The 16,019-nt window shown below is 34.7% G+C and overlaps 1 protein-coding gene across 2 annotated transcripts in view; it reads left to right on the top strand.

The window, feature by feature from the left end:
* The first annotated feature begins 639 nt into the window (after positions 1–639).
* Positions 640–16,019, top strand: part of LOC109054378 (FERM domain-containing protein 3-like) — a 56,751-nt gene continuing 41,371 nt past the window's right edge. The window contains exon 1 of one of the 2 annotated variants that reach the window (XM_042730160.1): positions 640–1,289. In XM_042730160.1, the coding sequence (XP_042586094.1) occupies positions 1,185–1,289 (105 nt within the window). In that variant the 5' untranslated portion in view covers positions 640–1,184. The remainder of the gene's footprint in view (positions 1,290–16,019) is intronic. The other variant, XM_042730159.1, reaches the window with a different exon arrangement.

Genomic DNA, 16,019 nt, shown 5'->3' with positions numbered 1-16,019 from the left:
TAAAAATGATAAATCACAAAATAATCTAAAAAGAATCTGTATGCAGGGGATTCTATTTATATGTATCCTTTTTCATATATTTCTAAAATCATATTACTATAATAATACTATTTTTTATTACTTTAAGAAAAATTATATTTAATTTTTTTTAAATCAGAAATATATTTATACGTGTACATATAATGATACATGAATATTTTAAAATGTAAAAATAAAACGTAGATTTATTTTCTTTTTCAGAGTGAAAATTTGATGTCCAATATACAAGACATGTGGATGCATTACACACGTTAACCTAAAAAAGGAATTTAGAAAGCGTCTTAAGAATATTGCATTCATGTTCATTAGTGTTTCTCACAATTTCCTCGTGTAGCGTGTAATATCAGACAGTCTGTTAATCTGCATCAGTGCTGGGGATTTGTCTGCAAATTACTTCGCTGCGCCAGTAGGTGGCGACAATTCTGAATGAATCTTTATGAATGAGTCATTGAATTATTAATTCAACACATTCTTCCCATTTAACCCACAAATTCAGACACTGGCATTGTCTAAAAACCAGAAATGTTCAGGATAAATTGATAAGGATTTTAAAAACCTTTTTTGAAAAAACTTTCTTTTTTCTTTTTTTAATATTTATTATAAACATTGACGTTTTCAGATCTATTTATTTTGGTACTTGTTATTTTAGTTCTAAAAATCACACAATGTCAGGTTTTCTGATCGTTTATTTTTAGGCTATTAGTTTTGATTATTTATTTAATATGCAGCAACATTCTAAACATTCCTATATTCCATACCACCTTGAAAACAAACAAACAAATAAACACTTTACTTTAAAAGCTCGATCCCGTTATAATCTAGTACGGTTTTGTTGTAGCACAAATAGGCAGAAACCGTGCTGTAACTCGCGTTGTGATGTGAACACACTGTGTGTAGACGCTCGTTCAGGTGAAGCTGCTGATACACCGCTGATGGGATTGATCTGATGGAGGGATGGAGGGAGGGAGGGAGCTCAGGAGAAAGGGAGGGGAGAGAAGCGAAAAGGGGGATCGTTCTCCCGGTCGTAACGCGACGTCTCTCTTTCCTTCTCTCCGCTGGCGACACAAGCGACGCGCAACCGACACCCCGTGCTCCTCTCCCAAACCAAAGGCGATTTGTTGCTTTGCGATGCGGGACCCAGAGCCATGAAAATGCTTCGGTTCCGGAGTCCGAGCATCTCCTCCCTCGCGCAGGAGGTCCGGTGCACGGTTCGCCTGCTCGACGACTCCGAGATCGCGTGCAGCATCCAGGTAAGCGCGCGCTCAGACATGCGATGCGCTTCTGTATTGCGATTAATTGACATAACGCTTGTTATTCATGCATCGTGTTAAACGAGCAGACTGGCCTCTCTGAGCTCTGTTTAGGGAGAGATGACGCGTTCGTCGGGGTCTGCGCGTGTCATTATTGCCTGGATCTCTGGATTGCCTGTTAAACAGTTTACGCCCTTGACTTTCTTTGTACACAAGAAAGAATCATACACTCGTTTATAAATAACGGAATTGCGCAAAATGGAACTGGTGAAAGCCTCTGTGCTATTTTAACGCTGTGTAGTTTAATTTGCGAGGTTTTGGGAGCGGAGAAGAACATGATGCAAGGCAGCACGTACACTCTTAAAAATAAAGGTGCTTCACGATGCCATAGAAGAACCTTTTTTGTTGTATAAATGGTTCAAGAACCTTTAACACCTTGCAGAACCTTTCTGTTTCACAAAAGGTGGCGAAAGAATGTTCTTCAGATTATAAAAAGGTAAGAAAGAGATGGTTCTGAGTGGTTCCTCTATGGCCTCGCTGTGAAGAACCTTTATTTTTAAGAGTGCAAAACCTCCATGTGTCTCGTGCGCTGATTTATCTTCTTTCTTTTCCAAGTGATGAAGTCTGTGATGGACAACAGCTTGCTGTGGGAACTGTCAGTTTCATTTGTAAAGTCAAGTCCCTTTGTTTATATCAAGCAACAGTGTTTCAAAGCAGTTTTAACACTTGTAAAAAAAAGTAGCTACACTTTAGCATAATTTTAATACTAATTATGGGAATAATAGGTACAGTACGATTTAAGTGATATTATTCTTAACTGTTTATGGACAATTAATTGCATGTTATTTAAAATTATATGTTTTATTAATGGTAAATACAATTAGTTGAACTTAAAAGTTTTTTTTTTTTGTTGCTCACTTAAGTAGGACTTTAGCACATCTTTATTTGTAATTTAGTAATTAGTTCTATTGTCTTTGAAATATGGTTAAAGTGTGCCGCTGCATTTATAAACTAAACTATTCTTTAATGTCGTTTTTGTTGAAACTTGTGTCATTTCATTCAATATATTTGTAATGATGAAGTTGCAGTTTAGTACATTTAAAATATATGAACTTAAGATATGAAATAAATGATGATGAAGTACTTTGCATGTGATTTAATATGTTAGTCAATATCAAAATAAGTGTACTTCTGTAAAGTGCAGCAAAAAAAATATTGAAACTGATTTGAAATATACTTTGAAGCAAAACTCTTAATTTGACATTATTACATATTGCGCTGTTAAGAAATTATGAAAGTGTAAACTCTTTAATTACACTTAAGTGGTCTTTTGGTTTAATATTAGATTAATATTATCTGCAAGTAGCTATTTTTTTCTTTTCTTTTTTTATAAATATAGTCTACTTTTACATTTTGAAGTACATTATAAGTGCACTTTGAATACAAGTGTACTTATATTTCACAAACCAAAGGCAACTATGGCATGAAAAAAAAAAAAAAAAAAAAAAACGACCCATGATGTTATTGCACTTGAGACTTGAATAATGCAGTTCTAATCACATACTCATTTAGTCACCAAGCTTTTGGCACTGCCTTTGGAAAACCAATTGAAGCACTGCATAACCTCTCGATGTACCGATGGTCCCCAAAAATCCTGTCTGAGTAGGCGGCTCACTAGTGACACTTTTGAGACGCAGCCAATGAATTTCTTCCCATCTACAGTATGTCCCAGTCGAGATAAATAAGCAAACCCATTTCTGGGAAAGACTCTTTAACAATGCACTTCCCTTCAAAACATTCTTTGAAACAATAGAAACATCCAATCCACTGCACATCTGCATGTCGCTTTGCTAATAAAAATCGAACTGAATCTATAAAGGCCAGGAGGCAGCCGTAATGTAGTTACTGTCATTCAGCTCTGATGCAGGCTTACAGGTAAGTGTTTGATGATAACTGATGATGATGTGGATGTGTAGTCTAGCTGCCACTAATGTACATACTGTCTAATGGAAGCAGCATCCATTTCCTGCCTTTCATTTTCAAAAAAACTACACTATGATGGTGATCGGTGAAGTCAGGAAATTGTCCTCTTATTACAGTTCTATCTCAGGTTCAAGCTACTCTTGGATCAGTAAAAGCAGCTAAAATACTTTCTACTTTTCTGAAGTATCTTTTCTTAGGGAACAAAGTGGAAGAGGTGAAGTGACGGGAAGATTGATGTGTATCCCGGTCTTTTTTTATACATTGTGTCTCTATGTGGTGTTTATAAACTTTTGAGCTAAAAGAAGGAACGTGCTGTTTGGTCTTATGAATATTTCAGAAAGCCACAAGGCTCTAATGGCTTCTTGTTCTGTGATGGCTTTCTCCTGCATATTTCATGACCATCTTCATTGACAGAGGCTGCACCTCCGTCGGTGCACTTTTACATGTTATAAGCACTCAGTTCTAACTTTTTTCATAGTTTATGTGTGCTGTGTCCGAGTATATTTTAGCTCAGCAGTTAGTCCTGGTTCTTGAGTTTGATTGGCCGGAAGAGTGCTTGATATACAGACCTTTGACTTTTCACTGTGTTTGCTCATTCCGGATAGACTGTCAGTCCAACCCAATCTCATCAGAAACTATTTTTGTTTATTATTACTATGTAATTATTTACAAGGTGGCATTTTAAATGAATTCATGTAATTTGTACAGAAATGTATGCATAAAAGCACTCAGGTGAAAAAAAAAAATTGCACTTCCATAATGTACTTAAAGCGCTCTATTTTCACGCACTAATTTTGTACTAAAAGTATCTTAGAAATTAAAACTTAAGATAATAATGCTATTTTGACACACCATGAATATGAACTAAAATGTAATGAATAAAAAAGTAACTGTAATCTGATTATGAGTATTTTAAAATGTAATATAATCTAGTTACAGGTATTTAATTTTTGGATTCTGGTTACGTAATCCAGATTACATGTAATCAGTTCCTACCCAGCACTGCTTTTTGCACATTTCACCGATACACTCTCTTTATGAATGAGTCATTGAATTATTCGCTAAACTGATACTTTCATTACACTGATTCATTTAGGAATGAAAAGCTGCTAATAACTTGTTCTGAGATGTGTGACCATCAGTTTTGTTTTGTCTTTGTTTGGAACAACTTTTGAATACTTTTCAATATTAACTTCTTGTTTATTAAATGTTTCTATGAAAGCAATGTCCGCTGGTCTGAATATTAGCAGGGCTGTGATCCTGTGGCGAACAACAGAACTCTTTCTGTTTTCATATGGCTTAAATGAGAGCAAAACATGGAATGACCACATACATTATTTTGATAACTTTGCTTGACTTTAAACTTCACCAAAAGTGCAAAATTATAAGAATGACATACAATCTAGGGAGCTCTACTCAAAAGGGAAATGTAATGTAAAAAAAATAAATAAATAAAAACTTTTTGCAAACAAAGTTTTTCAGGGGAGTCCAATTTTAGTGAATGAATACAAAAGCTAAATTTTATATATATAATTTCCCCCTTCATCTCATTTTCCTACCATTACCATGTTTTTTAATAATCTCTTTAATAATCTCCCTTAGAGAACAGAAAAAAAAAAAAAACAGCATTGGGTGACTGTCATGTTTTTCTAAAATCTTATTTTGGAGACAAAAATTCTGTAACCTGAAAATGAGCATGACACGAACATCATTAAAAAAATGATCACATAAAGAACATTTGTATGTAACTATTTGTAATTTTAATTTTATTTATTATTATTATTATTATTTTTGTATGTAGCCTTTAGCATGATCTATGCTTTCAGAACTGTACAAAAACATAGGTGGATTGGAAAATTTGGCACTTTTGATGATTAAAGGTCCTTATATTATAGCGACCCTTGCAATATGTCTTTTTATGTGTTTGCTAGGCCAAGAATCACTATTTCTATAGTGATATAGAAATTACAACTGCACTCAAACTCCTAGTAAAACGTGTTAAAGTACACCACACGGAAAACTCTACCAACCGCTCACAACCCCCTTAGAACCACAATGAGTTTTGCAAAGGAAAACAGCACAGATTTTTAGATTTACAAAAATGTTTAAAATTTTTGCAGTTTAGAAATTGCAAAACCAACTCTCTCTCTCTCTCTCTCTCTCTTACTCTCTCTCTCTCTCTGTACACACACACACACACACACACAAACACACACACATATATATATATATATAAATATATATATATAATTATACAAATAAAAAACAAATAAATATACAAATACTATATGTTTGCAGTTAAAAAAAATCAATTTGAAAGATTTCTACTGTAGAGTTTTTGGGGTGGTGTTTTTTATTTATCAGTCAGGAGAAATGCACTGGTCTTGATCAAAAACATTTGCTTGTGTTTGCCTGCTTTGGACAGAATGAAACTGTGTCAAGTTCTAGCCAGTGTGCCGGGATAACGAAATCAGCATATTTCAGTGTCTAAGTAGTAAATGTGTGTGTGTCTGAAGGACAGATCGCTGATGCATTATTAAGGCAGATCATGCTCTTCAGTGTAGCTGTTGCATCACTCATGTGCTACTGATGCTGTGCTCTGCCTCCGCCTTTACAATCCTCACACGGACAAAACCCCACAAAATCAAGCCACGCAGAACATTTGCACTGCCTTTAGGGACATAAAATATGAAATCAACATTTTTTTTATAACACTGAATGTCTGTAACTTTAGAATTATATAACATTCTCTTACTACAATATTAATAATATATAATATACTACAAAAAAAACATAATTTTAGCATTATCAGCTATTTTTCATTTCTTGATAATACATGTTTAATACTGTATGTATAAACCAGAAACACTTGTTGATTAGAAAACTTAAACTTTACTTCAACTGGCGTATTTTGGGTACTTGAGCCTTCATTAGAAAAGTTTAAAGAAAGGATTTCTTAGAATATAAATCAAATTAAAAATTTTCATATTTAAAACAAACAAGAATTAAAACCATAAAAAAAGGAGACCAAATATATACACTAAGAAGAAAGTACCATGGTATTATGTTGTCTTATGTAAATATCATGATTTTGGAGTATGAAAATAGAAATCATTCAGTATTCATTATATATATCAAAGTACCATGGCTTTACCATCTGATAGCATCCCTGTACCATGGTACCACCGCAGTATTTTTTCTAAGGGTTATTACGATTCTGTTCGTGCTATTCTTAAAAATGCAGCCGTGTCATCATTGATTAAACATTGCTATTTTGGTATTAGACCAAATGCAAATTGCCCCATCTGCAGAAATGTATCTCTCATCCTCTCTCATTCCATCAATAAATGTCCGGAGAGCAAGAAGGAGAGAAGGTTGTGTTGTGGTGGAGACTATAAATAGTGCTCATGCTATTCTTATCCTCCTCCTCCTTGTCCTTTGAAGATTTTTTTGCAAGAATGACTGAAGCAAAAAGGGATCATAAAGCAGGAGGAGAGGGGTGTAAATGAATGACGTCATTGCTCTGCTGGTGAACGATGTGTCAGTGATGTGCAGTGAATATGTACTAAGCTCTGTGCTTCAGAGACAGTCTGTGTCTGTGTCTAGAGCGCAACAGTGTTTTATTTTTTAGTGCTCTGTAAAGCTGTTCTTGTTCTTTTGCTCAGACACATTTCTTTTGGCAAATATGTTATTTTGTGGATATTGAAAAAGTGATTAATACATAAAATGTATAACTTTTTAATTCTAAAATATGGTAAAAAAAAAAAAATAGGGGTAGAAATAGGTTTAGTCAATAGTAATTTTATTTATTTATTTAAAATAGTAATTTAAAAAAATGTCTATAATATGTCCTTATTTAGATAGTAAGCGTGTGTGTGTGTGTGTTGAAGTGTCCTCCCGCTCTATTTGTACATTGGTAGCCTGAGGCAGTGCCGTGACAGTGTGTGGTGTGTGATGATAGATATTTTAAGAGACAACAGCATGTTTGGCCATTGGGGATATATGACCCGTTAAACACACAAACACACACTGATACACACTCGTATCTGTCACTCACAGCACTTCTGCTGGAATGAAAGCATATTACGTTCCCTAGAACAGCCCATTCAACTGATGTTCTGCATTTCAAGCTTTAAGTTTGGTATATATATATATAAACACACACTACCGTTCAAAAGTTTGGGATCAGAACGATTTTTAATGTTTTTTACAGGAGTATCTTCTGCTCATCAAGGCTGCATTTACTTTATCAAATATACAGGGGAAAAAAATTATATTGTGAAATATTATTATGATGTAAAATAATTTTTTTTTTTTAATATACATTAAAATGTAATTTATTCCTGCGATGCAAAGCTGAATTTTCAGCATCATTATTGCAGTCTTCAGTGTCACATGATCCTTCAGAAATCACTCTGATATGCTGATTTATTATTCTTCTGCTTAATATATATATTTTTTTTTTTGGAACCTGTGATACCTTTTTTTTTGATGAATAAAAAGTTATATATGAAGAGTTAATTTGCAAAAGCAGATAACTTCATTTTAAAAATGTTCAAAAATCATATATATATTATCCTAAAAATATGTACACAATTATTAACTAACACAATAAAACCCAATAAACATAATAACAATAAAAACATGATTTATGAAAATTAATAAAAACGGAGTTATCTGTTTTTGCAAATGAACTCTTCATATATATATATATATATATATATATATATATATATATATATATATATATATATATATATATATATATATATATATATATATATATACACAAAATGGAATCTTTTAGATTACAGATTAGATTATAATTAGATTATATATCAGTCAGATATACTGATGCCTAAAACACATAATATCAAATATAATTTTTTCCTGTTCAAACAGAACACTCTTGCATCCTTGCACTCTTAGCCTGAATGTGTATAGTATTATATTATTGTATAACAAACTTTGATTCTTAAATTGCAAAGCCATTGAAATAATATTCACATTAAAATCAAAGTTTAAACAATAATTGGTAGTGCACTTTGTAAAAATGTCAAATGAAATGTTTGAATTTGTTAAATAGCATACTAAAGTACACAAAGTTCTTGTACAATTTAATATATAATTTTAATTTTAACAGGTATAATTAACTGTAATTAATAATTAACTATTAACTGTAGTGTTATTCGATATTACATTTATAGCAAATATATTTAAATGTATATACGTAGATTTAAATGTATACATATTAGTTTACCATAAATGATTGTCAGATCAGTACTTTAAAGGTTGTTTGATTGTTCCAGTGCAGATAAGTACTTTAACTGTATTTCATAGACAATAGAAGTGTTTTTTTAAATTAAATATAAAGATGTGGGTCAAAAAGTTCAACTAATTGCATTTCATATAAATTTAAACTATACATTAACATTCAATTATGTGTCGGAAAAGTAGGCTATAAAGTATATATTTTTTAAAGTATGATATTTTCCATAATAAGTCCTCTTTTTAAATGTATATGCTAAAGTGTACTTCTTTTTCACGAGGGAACCCAGAAAACAACATGAAAATTCACTCAAGCTGTCAGACAGTGTAAAATGATTAAATGTTTTATGATGCAGCCACAAACCATTGTGATTGTTACAGATTCATTCATTTTGAGAACAAAAGTACCACATATGCCATCTTCAGCATCCTGTTGTCTTCACAAGCAATATTAATGATCAATCGCTCTTAAATGCAAGGTTTAATCAATAACCAATGACATTTCTCAGAAAATAGAACATCCTTTGGCTATGTTTCTAGCATGATGTGACTAGATTGTCTTGAATGATCCCGTCATCACAGTGGATCAGTTAGAAATAGTGAGTCACTCACTTTGGCATCCGTACTTCCTCCTAAATGTTCTTTTACAAATTATTTTCTGTATTCAACTTGACATTTTTAACTATTAACATCCTTAATGACGGTGTTTTTAGTGAAGTTGTGACACCACAACACCTTTGAAACAGTCACATGCTGTCCTTATTTGCATGCACTAATAATTGTGCTCTTTTCTGATGCAGGAATTGCTTTATGCGTTGCAAGCGAAATGGGGCAAATGTCACCTCACAAATTATTCATACAGCCAATGACATATTCAGACTGCAGGTCTGCATGCATAATCAAAAATGGCAATTGAATGTAATGTAAATCATTGCACATAGAGTGTTATGCTGCACAGTACATCTAGTTATAAATCATGAAAAAAAAGAGAAAAAAAAAATCAAATACATTAGTCCACTTTGCCCTTCAAAACACAAGACAGGTGTCGCAGCTGATGATGAAATGAAGATGTGATATTTAGAATATGTTTAGGTTTTTAATTGTGAACGGAGCATGAGATATAGACAGTAACAGAAGAAAGACTTGGACAAACCGCACCAGGTCTGTTTCACTTCAGACCTGTTGTCAGCATAATCCACTTTCCTGTGCTCAGGGATTAGAGGGCGAACAGAGAAATGCTTCTATAGTTTCAAGATTGCTCCCATTATAGCCATAAATGTTGCACAGGTCATCAGGGTGAGATCCACAACAATACAGGAGGACTGTTAAATGGATTTAGAATCTGCAGTGTGAAATGTCTGTGATATTGACGTCAGCATCTCATGCAATGAGCACCTCATTTTTTAAAGACAGTATGTCCATTAAGAAGTAGCTCATGGTGGTAGTTCAAACTTTAATATCTCAGATGGTAGGAGAATTCCTTATTAAAGAATTTATGGGTTATTGGGCATGATTAAATTAATTGTTCATCCAAAAAAATAAAATAATAAAAAAAGATATTTACCAAACTTTTCAACCGTTTCTGTCCATGCCATAAAAGTCAATGGGGTCCAGAAGTTTCAAGCTCTAAAAAAGACGAGTTTTTAAATCATGTGGCATGCAAAAACCAATGAGGTTTGATGTTTGGCCTACATATTTGGTGATTGAATGAATTTTGGGAGGAGTATGTCCATCTAATCTTCTAATTAATACCAGGATATAAAAGCAGCCTCCTACTGTTTTCCATTGTCAGTAGTTTCGGCGTATCTCCTCCTTCCCTTCTCCTCCTTGTATATTACCTGTGTAGCAGACCGGGGAATAAATTGGAGCTCAGATAGAATATCCTCTCTGAGCCCCTCAATAGCGGACAATGAGCCAAAACTGTTTATAATGTATCCTATACAAAGAGCTTTAAAGAAAGGTGTTATCACATTTACAGTAAATCTGCGATAAATCTGGATGAAATCCAGTCATTGCAATATGAATGTGATCAGGAATTTTTGTGATCAGGAGTGTGAATGATTTCCTGAGGTCATTTTGCAGTGGGTTGGTCTAGCCTAATTCACTTTATTGACCAAATGAAAGCTGCTTGCTGTGAAAGTGACTTCTGTGTGAGCTACACTTCATACTTCACTATTGACAATAGACCTTAAAAAAAATCACCAATGATTCGTCAATGTGATCCAGGGCTTGGATTAAACCACTGGAGTTACATGGATTAATTTTACGCTTCTTTTATGTCCATTTTATTTTTGGAGTTATAGAGTCTTTTGGACCCCATTGCATTTCATTGAATTAATAAAAACAGCATGAACATTCCTCAAAGCATCTTCTACTGTCTTCTTTTGTGATCATACTCATGAGAGTATAAAGGTAAGCAAAGACAGAATTTTCATTATTGGACGAGCTATCCATTTAACTGCATTGATTTTCTTTTTTTTTCTTTTCTTCTTTCAAGTTAAACACACTAACTTTATAGATACGTTGGCAGACAGACATCATTTTTATTTTTAAAAATGTGACATTATGAGACTTTATTCCATGTGTGGACTTTTGAACAGCATCCAGCAAAATATGTAGAGATTCTTGTTGCAATGCAGAAATTTTATGAATCCTGAATTAGGCAGGTCCCGTAAGATTGTAAGATATGTATATGCGTCACCATACCCCCAAGCCTTTAACATTGACCATTCCTTCCTATGTATTTGGGCCAAGGACAGACTAAACCATTCTGAGAAAATAAGGGGTTAATGGGAATCGATAGAGGGTTTGTCTTTCACACATGGTCAGGTGCTCAAATAAAACAAGTATGCATGCTGCAAAATGCTAACATCTGTCTTTTCCATTATCTTCTATTTTCATTTTCTTTTTTAGTTACTTTGATTTATTCATTTACACTCTTCCCTTCTTTGCTCATGTTCCATGTCCTCTTCTTAATGATATGAGCAGATCCTTGCGACCTCTGGATTAGAAAACATTAGACGTTCAGTTCTAAGGGAGACACACTTATAATTGATATGGCATGGGTATTAATTACTGAACATTTTATCTAGGGCAAAGCTTTCACGGTCCTAAACTCTGTTTGTTCAGGCTGTTCATCTGCTGACAGAGGCATTGCTAATGCTAAGTGAATCTTGGAGGGATTTTGGAAGGTGGAGAGTTAAAGAAAGAGCAGCAATGCTGTGTGGTTGCTTTGTGTTTCAACTTGTCTTCCATGCTATCTTGTTAGACTCCTTAATAATTAATCATCTCTCCCCATCTTGGCTCTCTCTTCATCATGCATGCATGCTCGCTCATTCATTAGAGGTGTTTGTTAAAGCAAGCATCACCATTACTAGTGCTCATTTGGTGTATAGAATTAGCATTCAAACAAACCATAACATTTAATATTTCTAAACAAATGTAACAATTCAGTGTTTCCCTAAAGCATAGTTCCAAAAAAAGTTTGGTCAACCTGTGGTAAGAAGCAGAGTTTTTTATTAGTGTGACAGTTGGAGTTTCATACAGATTTCATTTTACTTCTTTTAGTTTGTCAAGAGAACATACAGTTTCTGAAGATTGGCCTCTGTAAATAAAACAAAACAAAAGAGAACAAAACTGTGACATAGTCTTCCCTTAAAATGTTCATTAATAAATTGACACTAATTACACTAAAACCAAACAAAACCCTATAAATGGATTAATAAGCAGAAGTTATTATTCCGCCAACTGCGTGACACTAATAACAACAGTTCAATATTGTTGAACCAATGTGGATTGAACAGATGTGCGACAAAGTTACTAAGGTTTTGCGAAAGTCTTGACTAATGAACAACACCCTAGAAACCACTAACAACATCCTACATTAGTGGCAACAAATTAACAACCACTCAGAGCAACCTCATAGCAACACCCTAGAAACTAAATAACACCCTCAATAGTGTCAACTAGGGCTGTCACAATATTAAATTTTTCACGCCATGGTTATATTGTGGCCAAAAGAATACACGGTAACGATATTTCGCGATATCTATAGAAACATTTGGGTAAAAAAAGTTATCAGTCAAATAAATTTTTACATTGTTTATTTTGATTTCTTTTTTACCCAATAGACATAAGGATATAATAAACACAGGGCACAAGACTCAGGCTTTCTCTGTTCTTCTTTGAAGCTTCTTATGAAATAACAAGAGAGAAAATACTGTCAAGTTCAGCAGTATGATGAATAAATATTAACATCAAAACTGATACTTTAACCTGTTAACTTGCATACCCATATTTTAAGATCTTTAGATCGTTGTGCCAGCGCCAATGAAGTCATGCAGTAAGTGCGCTGCTAATTCAGTTTTATGTGTGCTTAGAATGGCTGCAGATGAATAAGTGCATGGCACTGCGACCAAGTTTTTACAGAGTTTAATGTAGCAATGTGGTCCCTCAGTTTATCTAGATAAGTTTTAATTGTGTAATAGATTTGAACAAAGAAATAAAGTGCTACACACAGGCCGTATTGACCATGACTTGATTGCAAATACAAATACAAAAAAAATTAGGTACAAAGAAAACGCATTACTTATTAAAAGAATCACCCTCTATTTAAATATATGAACACCGAAAACCGCTGTTAACAGGTTAAAAAACATTTCCCATTCCACGACTAGTAAAACAATCACAACTTACTGCACTGCATCTTCTTCTTGTTTGACAGGTGTCAGTGTTAGGTGCAGTACTGCCACCTGGGAGGTCAACAAGGTACTGGTGCTGGAGTATTTACAATGTGTTATCATAAGATAACACATTGTAAACACTGTTCATTTGAAATATTGTGGTTATCGCCAATAACAGTATATCAACACACCCTAAATTAATATTTCATGCTTTGAATATCACAATTATTATCAATACCAGTATATTGTGACACCCCTAGTGGCAACACACCAACAATCACACACAACACCTTAGCAACAGCATAGCAACACCCTTGAAACCTCAAACAACACCCTACATTAGTGAAAACACACCAACAATCACTCAGAACACCTTATCAACCGCATAGGAACACCCTAGAAACTATAAATAACACCGTAAAATAGTGACAACAAAGTAACAGCTCAGAATACCTTAGTATTTTAGCAACACCGTAACAACCAACCTAAGCATCATAATTATCATGTACCAACACCCTAGAAACCACAAATAATGCCCTACAATAGTGGCAACACACCAAAAATCACTCAATACACCTTAGCAACCGCATTGCAACACCCTAGAAACTTCAAACAACACACCAACAATCACTCACAACACCTTAGCAACCACATAGCAACATCCTAGAAACCACAAACAACACGCTACAATAGTGGCAACAAAACAACAATCACTCAGTACACCTTAGCAATTGCATAGGAACACCCTAGAAACTATGACCCACATTGTAAAATAGTGGCAACAAAGTAACAGCTCAGAATACCTTGACAATCATATAGCAACAACCTAGAAACCACAAACAACACCCTACAATAGTGGCAACAAATTAACAATCACACCTCAACAATCATATAGCACCACACAAACACTCACAGGTTACTATTGTTGGGTTTTATATGTGGTTTCTGTGATGTTGATATTTGGTTGTTACGGTATTCTGAGTGGATGTTGGTGTATTGTTACAATTATAGGGTGTTATCTGTTGTTTCTAGGGTGTTGTTATTGGTTGCTAAGGTGTTTATTACACTAAGGTGTTCTGAGTAGTGCTATGTGATTGCTAAGGCATTTAGATTGTTAGATATAACACCCTAGAATTGTGGCAACAAACTAATAACTAATACAGTTGAATAATGTAGTTCTTTCTATTTTTTTTTTCTGTCATGCTAAGAGAAAAGACAAGCAAAGATATGAGAAATCTCTTCTTAATTCTGTCCACTGTAGAGCTTGATCTATATTCCACATGTGCAGAAAGAGACAAACTTGTTTTGTATTCATTAACTGCAGTTTTAAGAAAGATGATGTAGATATTTTTCTTTCTTCTTTCTTATACTGTAAGAGCAGAACACCTAGCCCAGCCTCTCTGTAGTGGTATTGAAACCTCACTCTCAGTGAGATGTGTTTCACACATCAGGAGAGTGCTATAACACCCTGCGTCACATGTAATAACAGCAAGGTCAAAACGCTGATGGTCATTGGAGCTACTCAGTGGAGCAGAGACACTGTCCTGTATCAGACCATAAAGCCATCATCACTCACTGAACACCAGGGTGCAGCATCATGGCTGTCCACCCTTGCATGACCTTAACATACATTAAAACTGATGTAATTTTCTGTATTTTAACATTTGATTTTTTTTTTTTTTTGCATTTAGTCATTTTGCAGATGTTTTTATCCAAAGCGATTTACAATTGGGGGATACATAAAGTGATTCTTCTTAAAGAGACAAACAGAAAGAGGAAGTGCTCGTAATACCAAGTTACAGGCAGTGTTCAAATAAGTACAAGCTAGAGTGGGAAGGAATAAATAAAGAGAAAAATTTCAAAGTAAAGTTGCGTCGAAAGAGATGAGTTTTCAGCTGTTGCTTGAAAATTGTCAGGGATTTAGCATTCCGGATAGGGGTGGGAAGATCATTCCACCAGCCAGGAATGGTGAACAAGAATGTTCTGGAAAGTGATTTTGAGCCTCTCTGTGATGGTACCATGAGACGTAGCTCACTAGCGGATCTCAGACTTCTGGAGGGGATGTAGATTCGTAGTAGTGAGTGGAAGTAAGTGCGGGTGCTGAGCCTGTGGCTGTTCTATATGCAAGCATCAATGTCTTGAAATTGATGCGAGCCGCAACTGGTAGCCAGTACAAGGCAATAAAGAGAGGTGTAACATGGGCTCTTTTGGGCTCGTTGAAGACCAGTCGTGCCGCTGCATTCTGAATCATTTTTAGAGGTTTGATTGTGCTTAATGGAAGTCCAGCCGGAAGAGCTTTGCAGTTAAAAGTGACCTGACATACTCGGGAAGTCGTGGCCTAGTGGTTAGAGAGTTTAACTCCTAACCCTAAGGCTGTGGGTTCGAGTCTCAGGCCGGCAATACCACGACTGAGGTGCCCTTGAGCAAGGCACCAAACCCCCAACTGCTCCCCAGGCGCAGCAGCATAAATGGCTGTGTTCACTGTGTGTGTGATCACTGCTGTGTGTGTGCACTTTGGATGGGTTAAATGCAGAGCACGTATTGTGAGTATGGGTCACCATACTTGGCTGTATGTCACATCACGTCACTTTCACTTTTTTTTTTTAGTCGAGCCTAGAAATGACAAGGGTTTAATGACAATTTGACTTTCATGCTCCGTTAGAAAGGACCTGATCTTTCTGATGTTGTGCAATGCAAACCTGCAAGATCAAGCAGTCTTTGCGATGTACAGTCGTGGCCAAAAGTTTTGAGAATTACATAAATATTAGTTTTCAAAAAGTTTGCTGCTAAACTGCTT

The sequence above is a fragment of the Cyprinus carpio genome, chromosome B8, assembly GCF_018340385.1.
Source record: "Cyprinus carpio isolate SPL01 chromosome B8, ASM1834038v1, whole genome shotgun sequence".
Lineage (NCBI taxonomy): Eukaryota > Metazoa > Chordata > Actinopteri > Cypriniformes > Cyprinidae > Cyprinus > Cyprinus carpio.
Note: the sequence above shows the minus strand (reverse complement) of the source record. Positions and strands in the feature narration are given on the sequence as shown.